The sequence below is a fragment of the Bombus pyrosoma genome, linkage group LG6, assembly GCF_014825855.1.
Source record: "Bombus pyrosoma isolate SC7728 linkage group LG6, ASM1482585v1, whole genome shotgun sequence".
Taxonomy (NCBI): Eukaryota; Metazoa; Arthropoda; class Insecta; order Hymenoptera; family Apidae; genus Bombus; species Bombus pyrosoma.
In genome coordinates, this window is record NC_057775.1 from 13,045,085 (window position 1) to 13,062,231 (window position 17,147).

Genomic DNA, 17,147 nt, shown 5'->3' on the forward strand with positions numbered 1-17,147 from the left:
TTGCGCCACTATGAAGTGGTCAAATATTGATCGCCGATGTTTGCAGACATTTAAACCGGGAACATACGGACAGCCTGCCGATTTCAAGAACTTCATTACACATTCGTCATGGCAAACGAATTCGTTAAATAATAAATCTGTTTCCAATTACCTGTGAGAAAGGAACACCGTCCAAATAGTTCGAGCCCAGTTCCGTAATTACTTCGAATTAGCTCCGTTTTGATTAAGGCACCTTCGAAGGAAAATCGATTCGAACAATGTGTGATGGAATGAATTCAAAAAGTAATTAACAATCTAATAAATAGATAAGAAATTGGAGTTGCTTTTGTGTATCTCTATGAAATTTGATATTAAAAGTTATGAAATTTGGAAATTTGAATATCTGGAAATTGGAATACTTTTTGAAAATTGAAGTATTTGAAAGTCTGAAATTCAGAATTTCATCTAACCTATAACATGGTTCAACTTTGTACACTAACCCGAGGCACTGTATCGTACAAGTGTAATGACGTTCACTGAACTGCTTCGCAGGTATCATATCACTCCAGAGCGCTATAGCGAGCATTTGGTGGTCGATCCGGAGATAGACGATAATCTCGACACGGTCACGTCCCCGTTCCGTCCATTGTCGACCGAAGCCACGGACCTACGTATGGGGGTAGCAAGCTTCTGCAAAGCCTTCCCATGGCACTTTGTGGTTGATCGACAATTAGAGCTGGTGCAGCTTGGAGTCGGATTTATGAGGATTTTCGGGCATCATCTTAACCGATTAGGGAGAAAAATATCGACGTACTTCGCTTTTACACGACCACGCGGAGTTACTTTGATCTTTCATGAGATACTGAAGCGCGCGAATACGCCTTTCGTGCTCACCCTACAAAGACCGCAGGGCGTCGATAAATATCCCGCGGAGGTATCTGAACATACAATGTTATTCTTATGCAAATCGATAAAATTATTACACGTACAACGATCAGACCTTTGCCGAATTGCATATAGATGCACGAAATCAAAGATTTAACTTTTACCGTGACAGGCATCGAGATTAATCTCTGATTAAATTTTGTCACGGTTGCTGAAAATTTGAAGGAATAATACGAGATGAAACTAAATTAGCCTTTATGAAGATCGACGCAAATTTAATTCGATCGAAGATTGTATTACGTTATACGTATTTTTAAGATCTTTATGTAAAATGCTGAAGCATCGAATATATTATCCGTATCGAATCGAGTTACAAAAATTTTACTACTAATAGGATTTCAATCATTCCAGGGTCTGGAGATGAAAGGTCAGATGGTCCATTGTCCTGAATCGGATTCCATTCTATTTGTGAGTTCGCCATTCTTGAACGGTCTAGAAGGATTAACTGGCCGAGGACTTTTTATATCTGATATTCCATTACACGACGCCACGAGAGACGTTATCTTAGTTGGGGAACAGGCCAGGGCACAGGTATAATAAAATTCACATTTTATCCTCTCTCCGGTATCGTTACATTTATATTTATGGAATTCATATGAGCGACAATATTATACATTCCATTAAGCGATGCGTTATGTTATGAGCGATGTAAAAGAGAATTTCAACGTGCAATTTTATTCGTCGAGGAAAATTTCATCAATGAATAGATCTTCTGAAGTATTCACTAAGATTTTCAATTGGGTAGAATGATGTTCAGATCGTAATTCATCTTTAAAGGACGTGTTTGTTTGAAAAGATTTTGATTCCTCAGGATAGAGGGCAACAGCGTACAGAGCGTTACGTTCTAGATGGCGACACTATCCAGAACGGTGGATGGAATCAAACATGTGCTGATAAAGTTGTTCTCTTTATAAATCCATTATTTAAATTCTCTTTTTTTTTTAAATTATATAATCATACGGAAGAATAATTTTAATTAAACATTAATTTTCTGACGCAGGATGGTTTGAGAAGACGGATGGACAAATTGAAAAGCTCTATAGAAGAAGCAAACCTAGCTGTGTCTGCGGAAAGAGAAAAGAATGTCAGCTTGCTTCATCTTATATTTCCTCCAGATATAGCGAAGCGTTTATGGTTGGGTAAATATTTCAATTACGGTTAAACCAATAGAAAAGTCTTAGTATTTTAACTTTCGTTTCTTATTTGATCCTGAATTGTAATTTTATCTGAATCCAATTGCATATTTTTCTTTCAGGAGAGACAATCGAGGCAAAAACTTATCCTGAGGTGACGATGCTTTTCAGCGACATTGTTGGTTTTACAGAAATTTGTTCTACCGCGACACCAATGATGGTTATCAATATGCTTCAAAACCTTTATGAACAGTTTGACTCATTTTGTGGCCAGTTAGATATTTATAAAGTGCGAATTTTACATACATGAGTGCATTATCTTCTAAAACTTATTATGAAGATATTAATTAAGTTAAAATCAAAATTTCAGGTGGAAACAATTGGAGATGCCTACTGCGTTGCATGTGGCCTTCATCGTAACACTCACATTCATGCACAACAAATAGCTTGGATGGCTCTAAAAATGATACAAGCATGTTCTCACCATTTAACTCACAAGGGTAAACCAATAAGGGTGAGGAAATACTTACGTCTCCTTAATTTATTTTACTATTCGGTTTGCATTCCATTTAAGATAGGTACATTTTAGTTGGGAAATTTTTTTAATATCTTTTAATTTTTTTAAAATCTTATATCAATTAAAAGTGTCTCCGACAATATTAAAATTCTAATCAGATACTATATACGCATGTAGAAATGACTAATATTCCACGTTATACACATATTTCAAGGATATGGTATTTAATTGTTTACTATTCTTATTTATGAGGCCATTAAAACTTTTCCCATTTAAAGTATTCCTTGCTTGCGATGACAGAAAGGATGATAAGTAAGGTGACTGCGCTACTGCATTAACTTCCAAAGTAGGTTACGCCAGATTTAATGCGATACAAACCATAATTCACTACAGTTAATAATTTATTACCTTGTAATTTACGTCGGTATAATTAAATATTGTATTCTTACAATTTTAAAATTCATTTATCATGTTTATGATATTTCGATATTTTCATATAATGGTAATAACACGAAATAAATGTTACATATATTATTGCTTCCTAAAATTTTTTAATTCGAAGACTATAAACTGCAAATGTCTTCTTCTAATTGATAGAATTCCAATTTTTACTTCAATTTTTAATAAGGGAAATATTCATGATGAAAATAATATTTTAGATGCGTATTGGCATTCACACTGGAATGGTACTAGCAGGAGTTGTTGGAAAAAAGATGCCAAGGTACTGTCTTTTCGGACACAATGTTACCTTAGCTAATAAGTTTGAATCTTTAAGTGAACCTCTTCGTATCCACATTAGTCCAACGACGTATGTGTAAGTAATTTCTACTTATAACATTAACGATATCAAATCGATAATATACCAGTGTACTACGTATTTATATTCTTACAGTAAGTCTCATGTCATTTACATTGTGATTTGTTTATGGCAGCTTACTGAAATATCCTATATCAGGATTTGATCTGGAACCACGACAAAAGGAATTCTTACCAAAGGAATTTCCAGCTAACATAGAAGGGACGTCTTACTTCCTGAATGGCTACAAACACAAGGACGTTGACGTTACTTTCCCGTTGGATTTACATATTCAGAGCGCGATCAGGGAATACGGGCTCGGGAGCAGCGTGTAGATACTTAAATAATAAAAACCATTCCAACGAATATACGTCGTTCATGAATGTCGCTATACCAACGCTACTCTGTCCATACTAACAACACTTTCTCGGTAAACGTCTGTTTCTAATGAGTTCACAAACTGGCACCGTGTAACAACGCTGATTCTAACCAGCCTAAACGGCCAATTCCCGGGCCGATAATATTTATACGCAGAGTATTAGGTTACAATTATTATATACTTATGATCATATGAGCAAATAAATCTGTATCATAAATCATCTGATTTATTTAATTTGTCGACATTCCACCGATATCTACTCTGTCACGAATGCCACATTCCTTCATTAGCGGCAAGATATTAACGCTGCGTAACTTTATCATCCGACATTGATCGATCTACAAATTTATGAGAGATAAAAAGACAGTTATCATTTAATTAACTTTATCATATTACGATCTAAATAATAAATAGCCTACAGTCGAGTTTTACCAACACAAATTCTATTTCCCAAGCGTATACAACTGCGAGGATATCAATATCTTGAATGCTTACCGCGAGTCGATATAGCGCCATTCTTTCATTCCGTTCCTTACCTACCACTATCCCTTTGAAGCCGGCCGGTTGGTTTTATTTTTGATAAGACTTGTTCCAGATTCGAATCTTTTACAACGTGATTCTTTGTTCGTGGAGATAATAGAACAATTTGTATTCTTTACCGAAGCAGCCGGTTATCGTTACAAGTTGCTCCGTGGCGCGTTGTCCGACCAGTTCTTTCATTCCTTCCTTCCCTTCGACCTGATACTCTATCGGTGCACTTTCCCCCGCGACATTACTTATTTACCATGGTACGTTACGTTCCCGTGATCGCATTCGTTCCGGTTTCCTCCTCGCCACCACGATTTCCCTTGATTTCTACCATTTAGCCGCGACGTTAATGTCTCGAATGTCGTTTCATTTGCACGAAACCCATTGTCCGAGGAAAAGAAATGTGATCGTAAAGGAAGACGAGTGGAGTACTTATGTTTAGTCGTGCTGAGATTTAAATCCTACCAACGTCTCTGACTTCCAGATCAATTTCTAAATTAGTATAGCTCTCTGTTAGTAAATATTAAATATTCTTTTAATTCTACACAGATTTTTTATTGATCGTTAAATTTCTTTATGGCTACTATCATCGCAGGCTTCAATTACATTTTACGATATATTCTCTTGGATAAGTGTCATTTTACGAATAGAAATATGTTGTACATATTTATAGTTCACCAAACATCTTGATGTTCGCTATGTTCGCTCATAGATATTAATTTAACTTAAATGCTACATATTATATCGATGTACGGAATTGATTGTGCAAATAATTTCTCTTCTTCGAACGTTGTAATTGTTTTTTCAACTTTATTTTGCGAGATTTTTGCATGACCATTTCGAATTGGCATTTTCATGACTTCAACATGTGAATCGAATTTACTTTTCGTTCTAGAAAATAATCATAATCTATTAATAAGCACTGTAAACAAACATATTGAACAATTAAATCCATACGATGCAATTGATTGTATTAAGAATTAAAGTGTATATTACGGGTAATTGTAAATAATACATGTATTAAACGTATAATAAAATAATGACGTTCAATATGTCGGTATTATATAAATATAACGTAGCAATTCTAAAAAAAAAAAAAAAAAATTGCACAATTTTCCAATAAATGTTACAGGTATTAAATTAATGCAGCAAGAAACTGTAATATTTCAAAGACAACTAATTAGTACGTAGCACGAAGAAGATTTTTTAAATTGCTTATGAATTTCATTATCATCGAATTTCATTTTCAACTTTATTAGAAATCGGTTTTTGAATAACCATAAGTGGGCTGGCCAGTTCAACATGTAATAAGACAATGGTAGTATTACACTTTCGCAGATCGATACTCGAGTGAACTTTACTTTCAGCTTCGGCTAAAATCTACAGATAATCATGGCACAATCTGATACAGTAGAACTCTCTTTATTGGAATGAAATTTTAGTTAGTGCCGGATTAAATGAAACTCCTGTGAGATTGAATCCACTTATCTAAATGTGAATTCCTATTATTTGAATGAGGAATCGTAGGTAATTTAACGGAATTAGGAAGCCACTATTACATGAACTATCTGTCATATGGCAAGTTCTAATAAATGGACTATTACCTTCAATTAAATACTGATTTTTCTTCTATTTTGTTATAACCACACTTTATAACCACTGTGCGATTTCATATTTCCTTATAAGAACAGCTGACAATTGGACATGTAGCAGATATTTCCTAAGTTACTGAAAACACATACTTTCACTTTCCGATTATCAGAAATTTGAAACCCCGTTATCAGGAAATTACAATCTTTACGCTAGATTGACTTCATACCTTTTGCACAAACTATATTGTATCATTAGTGCAACCGTGTCATAGGTAGAAAGCAGGATCGATAAATTCCTCCAATATTAACTTCGGTTGTATGAATTATTTGTTCCCTGATAGTAGCTCGAGATAAATAAAGTTCTGCCGTAATGGTTTCTGGTATCGCAAAAGTAGCCAATCACGCGTTTGTTCGAAGGGTCCCTGTACTGGTTTGTACTACGTCGACACTCATAATTCCGGAGCATATACGCGTTATTTTACCGAGTTGTCACAAAAGAAATCGGGAGAATAGCGTAAAACTAAAAAGCCGGCAAGAAAGGAATTACAAAAGAACCGGCAATGTCCTGGTTGCCTGGTTGCGCGGCTGCACACATAATACCGGCGTATCTGGCCGCGTGCTTTTTCGCGTGCCATGCCTGTGTAAACGTACCTTTACTATTTCTTATGCTGCCATTCATCGCAACGAAACCCGAGGCCCTGCAAAGAGAAAGAAATTAAACATTGGACCTTCCGGCTATGCCGCGTAATCAAACGCCGCTGAAACTAACGAAGCAGCCCGCGGAATGAGACAGACAGAGCCTGATATCAAAATACAAGAAACGAGCCGGATACAGAAAAAGAGAGAGAGAAAGAAAAAAGGAAATAGCACGCGCGAGAGTAGGCATAGGGGAATAATAACTTAGATGACGTGCAATGAAAAGTACACGTATAGAGAGAGAAAGAAAGAGAGAGAGAGAAAGAGAGATAGGCCAGCGGAAGAAGGAGAGAAAGGAGAATATCTTCCGTTTGCGAGAACGAGCATCATGAGCATCGTAGCCATACAGTATTATGTCTCTTCTCTTCAAAGTATGACTATGGTGGAACGAAATTACACGTAATGCTAGAAAATGACGAAGGGAAAGTGGTGAACAGATGAGAAAGGACGGTCGTATTGATGAACATTTATAGAGGAAAAAGCAGCTAAAGGTCGACCGTAAGAAACTACGGCGACTTCTGAAAGAAAAGTTACTTGGATTACACTGATCGAGATGGCAATTTGGGTAATCTCTCTCAAGCTTTGTTCGATAATACTCATTTGGAGCAACCGATAGAGATATTTTAGAAGATATTCCGGTCAATTTATTATTCATTGCGTGAACAGATTAATGTATGAGAGTAATTTGGAAAGTTTAAAGGTTAATCCACAGATAATAGGAATATTTGAAATATTTCGCATGATAATACCAACCATTCATGTCATAAATGATCTTAAAGTCTAGTAATTGAAAGAATATATTGAAAAATGAAAGTAACTTGAAACCCAAAGTCGTATATTATCATTATCAGATCACGTGAATTTTTTAAGAAATCCTGGTGAAAAAATAAGTGATTGTTTGCGCAATTTCGAGAACGTTCGTCTAATAGTGACGTCCATTCATCCGTCAGTCTGTCGACAATGGGTGCAAATTAAGCTTCACTCTCAACGGAGCATCCTAAGCAAGAGATAATTTCTTTCTTCCACTAGCTGATTCATAATAATTCGAATTCGGTAAATATATTGTGTGCTGAAGTTTACAGTATCTCCGCTTTACACTCGAAATGTACATTATTCCATTCGAATGAGTACATTGTTCCCGTGCCAGGGATCCTCCTTGCAATAGATTGCTCATTGTACGCTAATGCACCGAAGTAATCGATTAGCGAGCACTTCTGTGCATTTAGAGAATCATCGGACGTGTATGTCAGACTATTAATTAGGTGACGCATCTGGGCTCGCGGCCACCATACGAAATTTCACAAGTTTCAAATCCGTTTTAATTGGTAACGCGAGTATCATCGATCGAACAAAACGCGACAACTCACCGTAATATCTGTTGAATGAAACGTAATCGATGCTAATGAAAGTATGGAAGTATTTTGCGTAATATTCCGTGTCACTGAAAATAATTTGAGCGAAGTTCATTTCCTTCAATTTAACGCGTCTCTGCATTTCTGTCCTTACGCATCTAATTAGTTATGGTAAAATGCAAAAAGGAAAAAGGGATGAAATTGAGAGAACTTAACTCGAAGGATAATAACTTACAAACGAGTTAACTTTCATTTTTATATAGCTACGTAAATACTTTAATAAGATACTCACGTGGTTAAACGCTGATGGTAGGATATTTCAACTATCCCAAGTTTAATATACGCGGCATTATCTACATTCTCAGCTTAATTACATTCTCTTAATAGTTTGTAACAGCTCCAAGTAAACTGATACTGAGGTATCCTGAAATTAAGAAATCATTTTATTATCGAAGAAAGAATCGAAGTTCAGTAAATTATTCGAATTATTTGCTAATAATGATTTACATCTATGTTTTTGATATTTAAAGATACGTAAAATTATCTAAAGAAAACTGTTGGAGGATAAAAAGTATTCGCAAAAATGTTCGCAACTAAAATATAGTACGAACAAAAGAGCAGAACACGAGGAGAAGTTGTGCATCATGGAGTTCTATACTTATACAAGCGGGTTAATGAGTGAAAAAACTTGGGTGGACACTGTATTTAACTGAAGTAATGAAAGTTTACCAACTACCAGAAGAACAATGCTTGTTAGATACTTTGTATATTTTTCATACCTTAGAATTAACTAATCTTGTTGAAAAATGTCACGAATTGATTTAAGCTTAGGGTTGCGTTATATCGTGCAACTGGAACAACTTGAAAACCGCGGAATATGTAGATACCTGGAAAACATTATTAATTACTGTTGCATTTCTATTCATAGGATTTAAGAATTGCTTTTTTAGAATTTTTTAAAAATACCACAATAAAAATAATTCTTTGATATTTGTATAGAATTAAATAACCGATAATTAAATAAATAAGGAACATCTAATAACACTGACTACTTCGTCACAGCTATCACTGATTTTATTAGCAAGTTTTAATTTTACGCTCGGTTTTTACTGGAGAACATAAACATTTTTCATTCTTCACGTTTTAGTCCTTGCTCATCCTCTTCCCATGGCGAACAGGACAAGTATGAGACAATGAGACAGGCTTGAAAAATTACCGCAGCACTGTCTACTGCAAAAGTTTCATTAAGAAACACTTCGTAATTTATTTTCGCACCTACAACCGTGTAGGTCCTTTCTTTTTACTCAAATCTTAGTAAACAGAATCAAACAAGTCTGCTACAGAGGTTCTGAAAAAAAAAAAAAAAAGATTAGAAGTTCTAAAAAGAAAGAAATTCTTAGAGAAAGGAGATAATGATTTAACATCTGCGGATAAAATCCGTATAAATATGTATCAACAATATTTCTACTTTATAACGGTATCGATCTTCTTTCAACTTTGAAAGACTGGCATAAAAGCTGCATAAACTGGAAGAAAATGCAATAAAGTCGAAACTACTTCGTTATCAATTAGAACATCTTAATGGAATGCTTTCGACGGAATATGTCATATACAACACGATTTCCGATTCATACCTGCTCTCCCATATCTATTCTCATAATGCGAGCACGAATGCACGATATTGAGATACGCGTGTATTCTTTGTGCCGTTTCATTCAACTGTCTCTCTGATCGATTCGCTTATTCGATTAAACTGCAATGACTTCCGGCTTTTGGGAACGATCCGAATATTAAATATTTAGCGAATACCTCGCTGCGCAGTCGTTTATATATACCAAAATGTCTTCTTCCCTCCTGTCGACAAAAAATATTCGAGTATAAACATGGCGCTGTCGAATATGTTATACACGCGGGTAGAAGATTATTCTTTATGAAAGAGCAAATCAAACGAGCAGAAAAAAATTTGTTCGCCCAAGGCATAGTTTTCGAGGCATAAATATACATTTATATAACTAATATAAAATACGGTCCATTGATTTCTATAATGCTCCTTACAGTTAACTATGTAAGTGTATAATATATATATTTTGGAAAGTAAATCTTGAATGACACTAACCTTTGTTTATCTCTGCGTAAGAAATCATTTTCTGTTTATCATTGTAAAATATTTTTGACCGCACCCCGAACATATGCATACGAGAAAGAAGGAGAACAAAAAGAAAGAAAGGTACATATACGAGCACAAGTTAAAATTATTGGTATTACGAAACCAAAAATTTATCGCGGATACGAAAGCTTGCATCTCGTTTCTGACTAACGTACTGAATTTTCAAACGCGCAACACCAAACCCTTTAACCATAATAATTCTACATTGTGTACGTATCGTCAATATCGTACGCAATTCACTGCGGAAAAATATTTCATGGACAATGTATCCTACGACCGGAATAACGGGACGTTATCTGGTATTTCTCGGAGTTGCACGAAATCATGGTTGATTCGGTTAATCCGTTCGCGCGAGGGAAGAGATCATATAAAAAATTATTCTACGCGAGATATTATTAGCGTAAAAAGATATTTTGTCATGAATGGGATGAGGTCGAGAGACGATGCATGAAATACACGAACGAGGGGACTATGGTGAATGGAACGTAATTTATTCAATTGCTACTAATAAATGGTGTATACCCGAACAGCACGGTAGATACGCGCGACTAAAAATTCGTCCGCCATTACCACTCCCTCTGCATTCTGATTTAACGTTGATCAATCGTAACTTCGGCGTTCGAACACTAACATACACGAAGAGAAAACGTTATATACCAATCCGAACGATCCATTTCCACGACTGATTCGTTCCACAATGGCTATTGTCTCTGACGCGTTTATTTACGCTTGGCAGCCTTGCCGACTAACATTTCACGAGCCTAAAAAACGCCGAATACAAAGCTGTCGCTAACAATTTAAGTCGCAATGAATACAATTATCCAATTGCAAAAGTAACGTTATAACCTACATATCGAGCGATAGTTACGTACGTTTCATCCACGTTAGTTCGTATTGAATAGTGGCCACGAAGCGAGAATATCGGCAACACGATGCGTTCTCGCGTATGGATTGAAAGGAATTCCCATGATCGAATCGATAGAACCGAAGCGTGCTCGATCGATGAATTCTAAAGTTTGTTCCGGAACTATCGAATTTAAATTACACTCATCGAACATTCGCACCTGTACAATAGAAAAATATAGTCAACCATACGTCCATCATGTCGCGCGTAGATTCGACTGTTTCGAGATAACTCGTGCCACGTGCTCGCCAAATGCGTATACACTATACATGCGTCTTCGTATGTATTCACAGTTCAAAAGAGATTGTTTACCGCGACCCGCGTACCGTCGTGTGAATGTCGACCGTGTTTACCGAGAGGGCTTGGGAACTTCTTCGTAGAAGTGAGGTAAGAGCGATAAACAAACTAACCTCGAAGTTTAGTGGCTACACGCTAGACTGACAGTTAGATATATTATACATATACATATAACTTACGATGAACTTAAATCATACCTCTACTCTGGTGGCAGTTTGAGGTACTTCAATAAAAGATTTGTCTTTGATCTTATAGATTTTAATTCACAGTTAAACATATAACTAATCTAAAAAGTCTACGAAACGTCGGACACTTCTTATGAGATACAAATTTTAGCCTATAAAAGATGACTTAAAACGATATATTGAAGAAGTGTATAATTTATTTAGAATGAATGATTCTTACCATTGAACGTGATCACGACGCATAAAATGTACAACGTTGTATCAGGATCGCTGTTCTCGTTATATTTACAAAAATCGTGATTGTTATTTTCGGATGGTATTTCTGCATCGGTGAATCGCGAAGGATTTGATTTAGGATGTGCAGAATCCGTACGAGAAACGTACACTGGAGTTTCTAAGGAATCGAAATGCAGAGAGACCGGCCAAAGACGCGTGACGCTGTAGGTCGGGTATCGGCCGCCAGGAGCGCAGCAATCGCGTACGCTAGCCTCAAGACTTTCTCGACACTCAGTCTGCCGGAGTCTGCAGCGCGCGAAAGTTGTATGTGCGACGCGTAGCGTGTGTCATATCGGGCCCGTACAGGATTTCGTTCGCGCGTCAGTGCTCTGCGATCGACAGTTTCTTTATCTCTGTGCAACGTAATGTGACAATCGGGACGCACGCCTCAGTTCGTGATCGATATCGATTCTCGTGGTATCGAACGTGAATAAATAGATCGCAAGTGTCGCTGTTGTCGTTTTTCGTTTCTGTAACTTGTCGAACGCGTTACCACGTGATTTTTCTCTAGAAAGTTTGTAACGCGGAGGCAACCGTGTTTTTCGTGCGGCGACTTACAGTGAGTGTTTTGATCATTTCCGGAGTGTGATTAATTTGCGAGTCGTTCCGTGAGCCCTCGATGTATATCGATATATACACGATGTACGCGTTGCGGTGAAAACGGAGGGAAAAAGAATTTAAGCGGGAGTGGCGTTGGTAGTTTCGTTCGTTTCGTTTCGTTTCGTTTCGTGGATCGGCCACTCTCTGTCTTTGTGTGTGTCGCAGCTGCGGCGTCTCTCGCAACCGGCCAAAAGAAGCATAGAAGGAAAAGGAGCAAGGTTGCTAGTGGAGGCTCCGATTGACGGATAGGATCGTTCCAGCTTCTAGCACCGGGCAAAACGTCCACCTTGTATGGCAGTAAGAGTTGATATTTTTTTTCTTTCCTCCACCGGACTCGATCATTCTCTTTCTCCGCGCGCGTCTTTGACTATGACCTTCTTGGGATGTACACGAATAAGAGTAGTCGATCTCTTACCTTACTAACCCCCTCCCTCCGTGGCACACGAGGCAGACGGCACATTCGAACACGCTCTTTTCTTCGAGTAACCTGGACTCGCTCGGAATGGAATCTTGCCTTGGGAACACGAACCACCACTGTACGAGGAACTTGAACGTTCATCTCTCTTCTCTCTAGACCTCTCGTTGCTTGAACTTCGGCGAGCAACCGGCAAGAAACGATCGTCATGCCCTGATCGTTCGATTTACAATGTTTTCGCGTCCTGGATAGTACTTAAAAGCCGTGCACCATAAAATTGTCGATTCTTTCCGAAACGAAGTACCATCGCGTTGCCGTTCGAAAGTTCAGAGCACCGAACCTGTAGTTGGCAGGTATTCGGGAACAAGCCGACCAATCAAAAAACAGTGCCGACCCTACGCGGTCGTTCCCTAACCGCTACAAAATGCCCTGATTGTATTCAGTCCTTTCGAATTGACACGCTCTCTAACGTCGCCTTTCAAAGGTGCCCCAACGTGTACCGTAGATTATGCGTTAGAATAAATCACCGTTTCTTTTATCGATTCCTTCACTTGTGTTTCTAGGTTTTCATGTTGTAAATGTTTTACGTTATAAACGGTTATTTAGGTCTTAAGTATACTATGTACAGGTTATAGGCATCTCTATACTTTCAGCGAATTTCATTGATACCCGCTATAAAGGAATAATACATATATGTGTTCTACTTAATAGTTTTTATGTGTTATATTTGAAGAAAACAGAAAATATTTCTGTTTTACATAATTAAACTCAGTGATTTAAGTATAGGTGTAACATCTAGGTAATATTTTCTGCTCGTGGTGATAATTGTAGAAAATTGTATGTTATCTATAGAAAATATTCTTATATAAAATATATAGTACTTGTAGGGATAATGGTACTTTTTATTGTGAACTTTTTAATAGATATATATCTCATTTATATATATCCATATGTGAAATCTGAAATTCAGTAAATCTTTCATTTGAATTTCGTGATCTGACATGAAGCTTTCTAAAATTTATAAAAAATCCAGATATCTAAATTAATTACTACTTACTGTGCTATTTTTTATATAATTCTCAACATACTTTCTAATTTCCCTCAAAGTTACTATAGTGCAGGGTCCTTAATGAAATTAATGATCCTTTAAAGAGATACCGGAAATGTTTCATTGATTAAATTCCACTCACTGCTTCTGAGATAATGCACCCTTTCTACTTAAGTGCATTTAAACCTCTAGTTTAAAAAACGCTCTTGCTTTGAGTAGTATGCATTTTAAGTAGTCTTCTCTCTCCTGTGTAATTTACACTATATAGGTACAATATTTCTATGAAAATTATTTGTTAACAAATAATCGTGTTATCATGTTTTTCCATCGCTATAGTTTTCTGATTTCAAACAAAATATAAAAGAATTGTCATTTCGATTTTATCGTCGGGTTTTTTCTTTTGACAATATTAAAGGTATTTTTGTTTGTTAAAACAAAAAGGAAATAAAAATTTGAAAAGCGAAACAGTGTTAAAATTCGTTGGAAGCGGAGTCCACTGTCATCGCTGTGTCACTCGCGTTTCTAAAAAAGAATCTAAAAAAGGATGAATCAAACCTGGGGCTACTCGACCGTAACATTCTCCGCATTCTCTGTTACCACTAGACGCTGCTAACCGACTGCGCGAATTCATTCGGTTGCGAGACATCCTGAAATCGAAGACGCATCACGTATCGCGTAACACGTATCTCGGTACAAAAATTCCTCACGTCGGCAATGTTTTCGGTGGCTGTCTGCTACGACACCATGACGCGTGAATCCGTATAAGATAGAAAATCCCGCTTATCCTGGAGAGGAGCTATATATGCCCGGTTACACGGGAACGCGACCGGTAAATGGTGACACCAAGAAAGGGCCCCCAGGTGACACGATACACGCGTCTCTGTACGCATTTCGTGCAGAAGTATCTCGAGCGACATTTGTGAGACAAAAGATGAGAAAAAGAGAAGAAACCAAATAAAAAGAAATAAGATGAAGTAAGAAAAAAAAGAAAACATATGTTGGAATTTTCTTTATAATTGCTTAAAAGTTTAAACAGTCGATAGCAGATAAACGCGTGTTAGCGAACAATAACAAATTGAACGAATAATTTTACAATAAATATAATGTATATACTGTCTCACAAAAGTAATTGAACGTTTATCCTACAAACTTCTATCATATACCTATGCTAAATATCGTGTAATTTCTGTATACATACTTACATATATTTTTAGATTTGATTGAAACTTTACCAATATAATTATAATGATCGATTCTTGTAATACTGTCTTGTATTGCTAATAAAATTTCGAAATATTTCATATAATATACATTATGAATCTATAAAATGTGTCTGCAAGTGTTCGAATACTTTCGTATGCCTGTATATAACACTTGATATTAACCTAATTTTAAGGAGTGATTACTAGAATACTACTATTTTGATGTGGAAAAATTGATTCTCTGTCCGAACCGTCCTCTTACGTTTTAGCCCTATTGAGTCTATAGGTCCAACAGCTGTCTTTATCTTCAATAGGTCACATTGTAATTTTGTCGCTATATCAGTGTATTCCAAAAGATAAGTAAACAAAGGAAACGAAAATAAAATGAAAAAGGAGCGAGAAACGAAAAACAAATCCAAAAGCCAGGGTGCCAGGGTGCGTAACGCATTGGGGTCGCTGGGTTTCCGAGTTTGCTAGCCACGCACGTAAATCTGCCGGAGAGTCGTTAGTCATGCTTTATTTCGCTTTAGTTTTCCGTACACGCTGAAATAGCATCAACTTTCCAGGAAGGGGCTGACTCACGCGCTTTTGAAATCCATTCAGAAAGTGACGAATGCCCATGCATGCCACGCACTACCGCCGGCTGGCCGCGCGCCACATGTGTGCCGGCTAATGGCTCGTCTTTCGTTTTATTGCCGCATATGCTGACAATGAAACGTTCCATGGATTTCGTTTTAGCCCCGGTTATCTCTACGACTCTAGAAATTGAATACCGATCGAAGGAGATCTCGATTCGGTTTCTCCGCTGCTGGGTAACCCAGGCCAACATGCGGTATACCTTCGTTCTTATGGATCTGAATATCTGTTACTTAGCACATCGCCGATAGGTAATGGGAATTCTCGTTTTCGTATAACATATGTCGACGATTGGAAGTGAAACTGACAATGAGAAATCTCGTTTTGGAACATTCGGGTTATTTCTCGAGTGTTTTTCAAATAATGATAGCTTTTTCTCTTCGAGCTGACGACCTTCTTAGGTTATGGTAGAAATTGAGTATTTTGAACTGGACTAGAAATTATTTTCTATTGTTAACATATTCTAAAGGTAAATATTTTTGCAGAGGAAATAATACATTTATGATGAATAGGGAAAGATTTTTCTACCTCACAGTTAGCGTTTCACAGTTAATGTACTGGTGACCTAATTTAAATGAAGGTATTATCTTCCGCGTACATTTCAAATTGCTTACTCTTAATTAAGCTGTAGAGTATATCACCTTTCGTATAAGAATTCTGTAATCCAGTCTAATTGTTTGTAAGGAAACAAAACGTTATGTCAGGTTGCAAGGGTTTCGTTCGGATCTTTGGAAGTAGGATATCGATATAATTAAATTATCATAAGTTTTCAGAAACTTGTTATTATTAATGAAGTCTTTGAGATGCTCTACGAGCCTTTTGTAGATTCATTTACTTATACATCGATGTTTACACTTTTTACATTTACTTACATTTACTGATACATCGATGCACGAATTATACATCGATTAAAGAAAATTTTCTTAGAATTATCAAATAATATATTATCTTAAGATACATTATCGTCTTATGTTACTTGGAAAAAGTGAGTTTAATTTATCATAAGTAACACTTTTGGAACGTGTTGCTGTAATTATCGGAAATTTTTTCCTATTTTAATTTAATGTTTGACGGGGATAACATTTAATGCGAAATTAAATGCGAAAATAAATAGTTTTGATACATGACTTTAAAAATCCATGCAACTGTCACATAACGTGTTCACTCGGTTTTTACTTTTTATACGCTGCTGATTGCATTCTACGTACAATACGGTACGATTTCCGAGCCATATTGTTGTTCAGCGAAAATTAGTTTGGCTCTGGAGCATGTGTATGAGAACGTTTTGCTTCCAAAAAATTGAATGGAAAAGGTATTTTCACGATTGTATCGTAGCCTCGTAATTTGTAACAATTTGTAACGTTTTAGAAATCGTGTCGGTAATAATACATAAATAGGTTACTAGAAAAAAAAGGCTCGCAATATTTGAATGCCTCGACAAAATGTAAAGGAAATGTGTCGAACAATTACAGCAAAGAAAGTAAATAACATAGAACAAAT

The 17,147-nt window shown here is 36.6% G+C and overlaps 1 protein-coding gene and 1 long non-coding RNA gene across 11 annotated transcripts in view; one reads left to right on the top strand and one right to left on the bottom strand.

Moving 5' to 3' along the window:
- Nucleotides 1–3,736, top strand: part of LOC122568584 (head-specific guanylate cyclase) — a 47,904-nt gene extending 44,168 nt beyond the window's left edge. For both annotated transcript variants that reach the window (XM_043728489.1, XM_043728490.1), the window contains 7 exons: nt 532–913; nt 1,276–1,455; nt 1,925–2,063; nt 2,180–2,346; nt 2,428–2,571; nt 3,234–3,388; nt 3,507–3,736. In XM_043728489.1, coding sequence (XP_043584424.1) covers nt 532–913; nt 1,276–1,455; nt 1,925–2,063; nt 2,180–2,346; nt 2,428–2,571; nt 3,234–3,388; nt 3,507–3,705 — 1,366 coding nt within the window. In that variant the 3' untranslated portion in view covers nt 3,706–3,736. The remainder of the gene's footprint in view (nt 1–531; nt 914–1,275; nt 1,456–1,924; nt 2,064–2,179; nt 2,347–2,427; nt 2,572–3,233; nt 3,389–3,506) is intronic.
- A 361-nt stretch (nt 3,737–4,097) lies between these two features.
- Nucleotides 4,098–11,921, bottom strand: LOC122568586. Of its 9 annotated transcripts, none has more exons than XR_006317134.1 (9): nt 10,957–11,392; nt 10,034–10,845; nt 9,552–9,771; nt 8,697–9,265; nt 8,210–8,341; nt 6,521–6,567; nt 6,097–6,389; nt 5,882–6,005; nt 4,098–5,168 (listed from the first exon to the last, which is right to left on the bottom strand). It is a non-coding gene; the product is annotated as an uncharacterized LOC122568586 (long non-coding RNA). The 9 variants fall into 9 exon arrangements; XR_006317140.1 differs by having other exon boundaries at nt 8,697–8,804; nt 9,058–9,265; nt 10,034–11,392; XR_006317139.1 differs by having other exon boundaries at nt 8,697–8,804; nt 9,028–9,265; nt 10,034–11,392.
- Between the last annotated feature and the right edge of the window lie 5,226 nt (nt 11,922–17,147).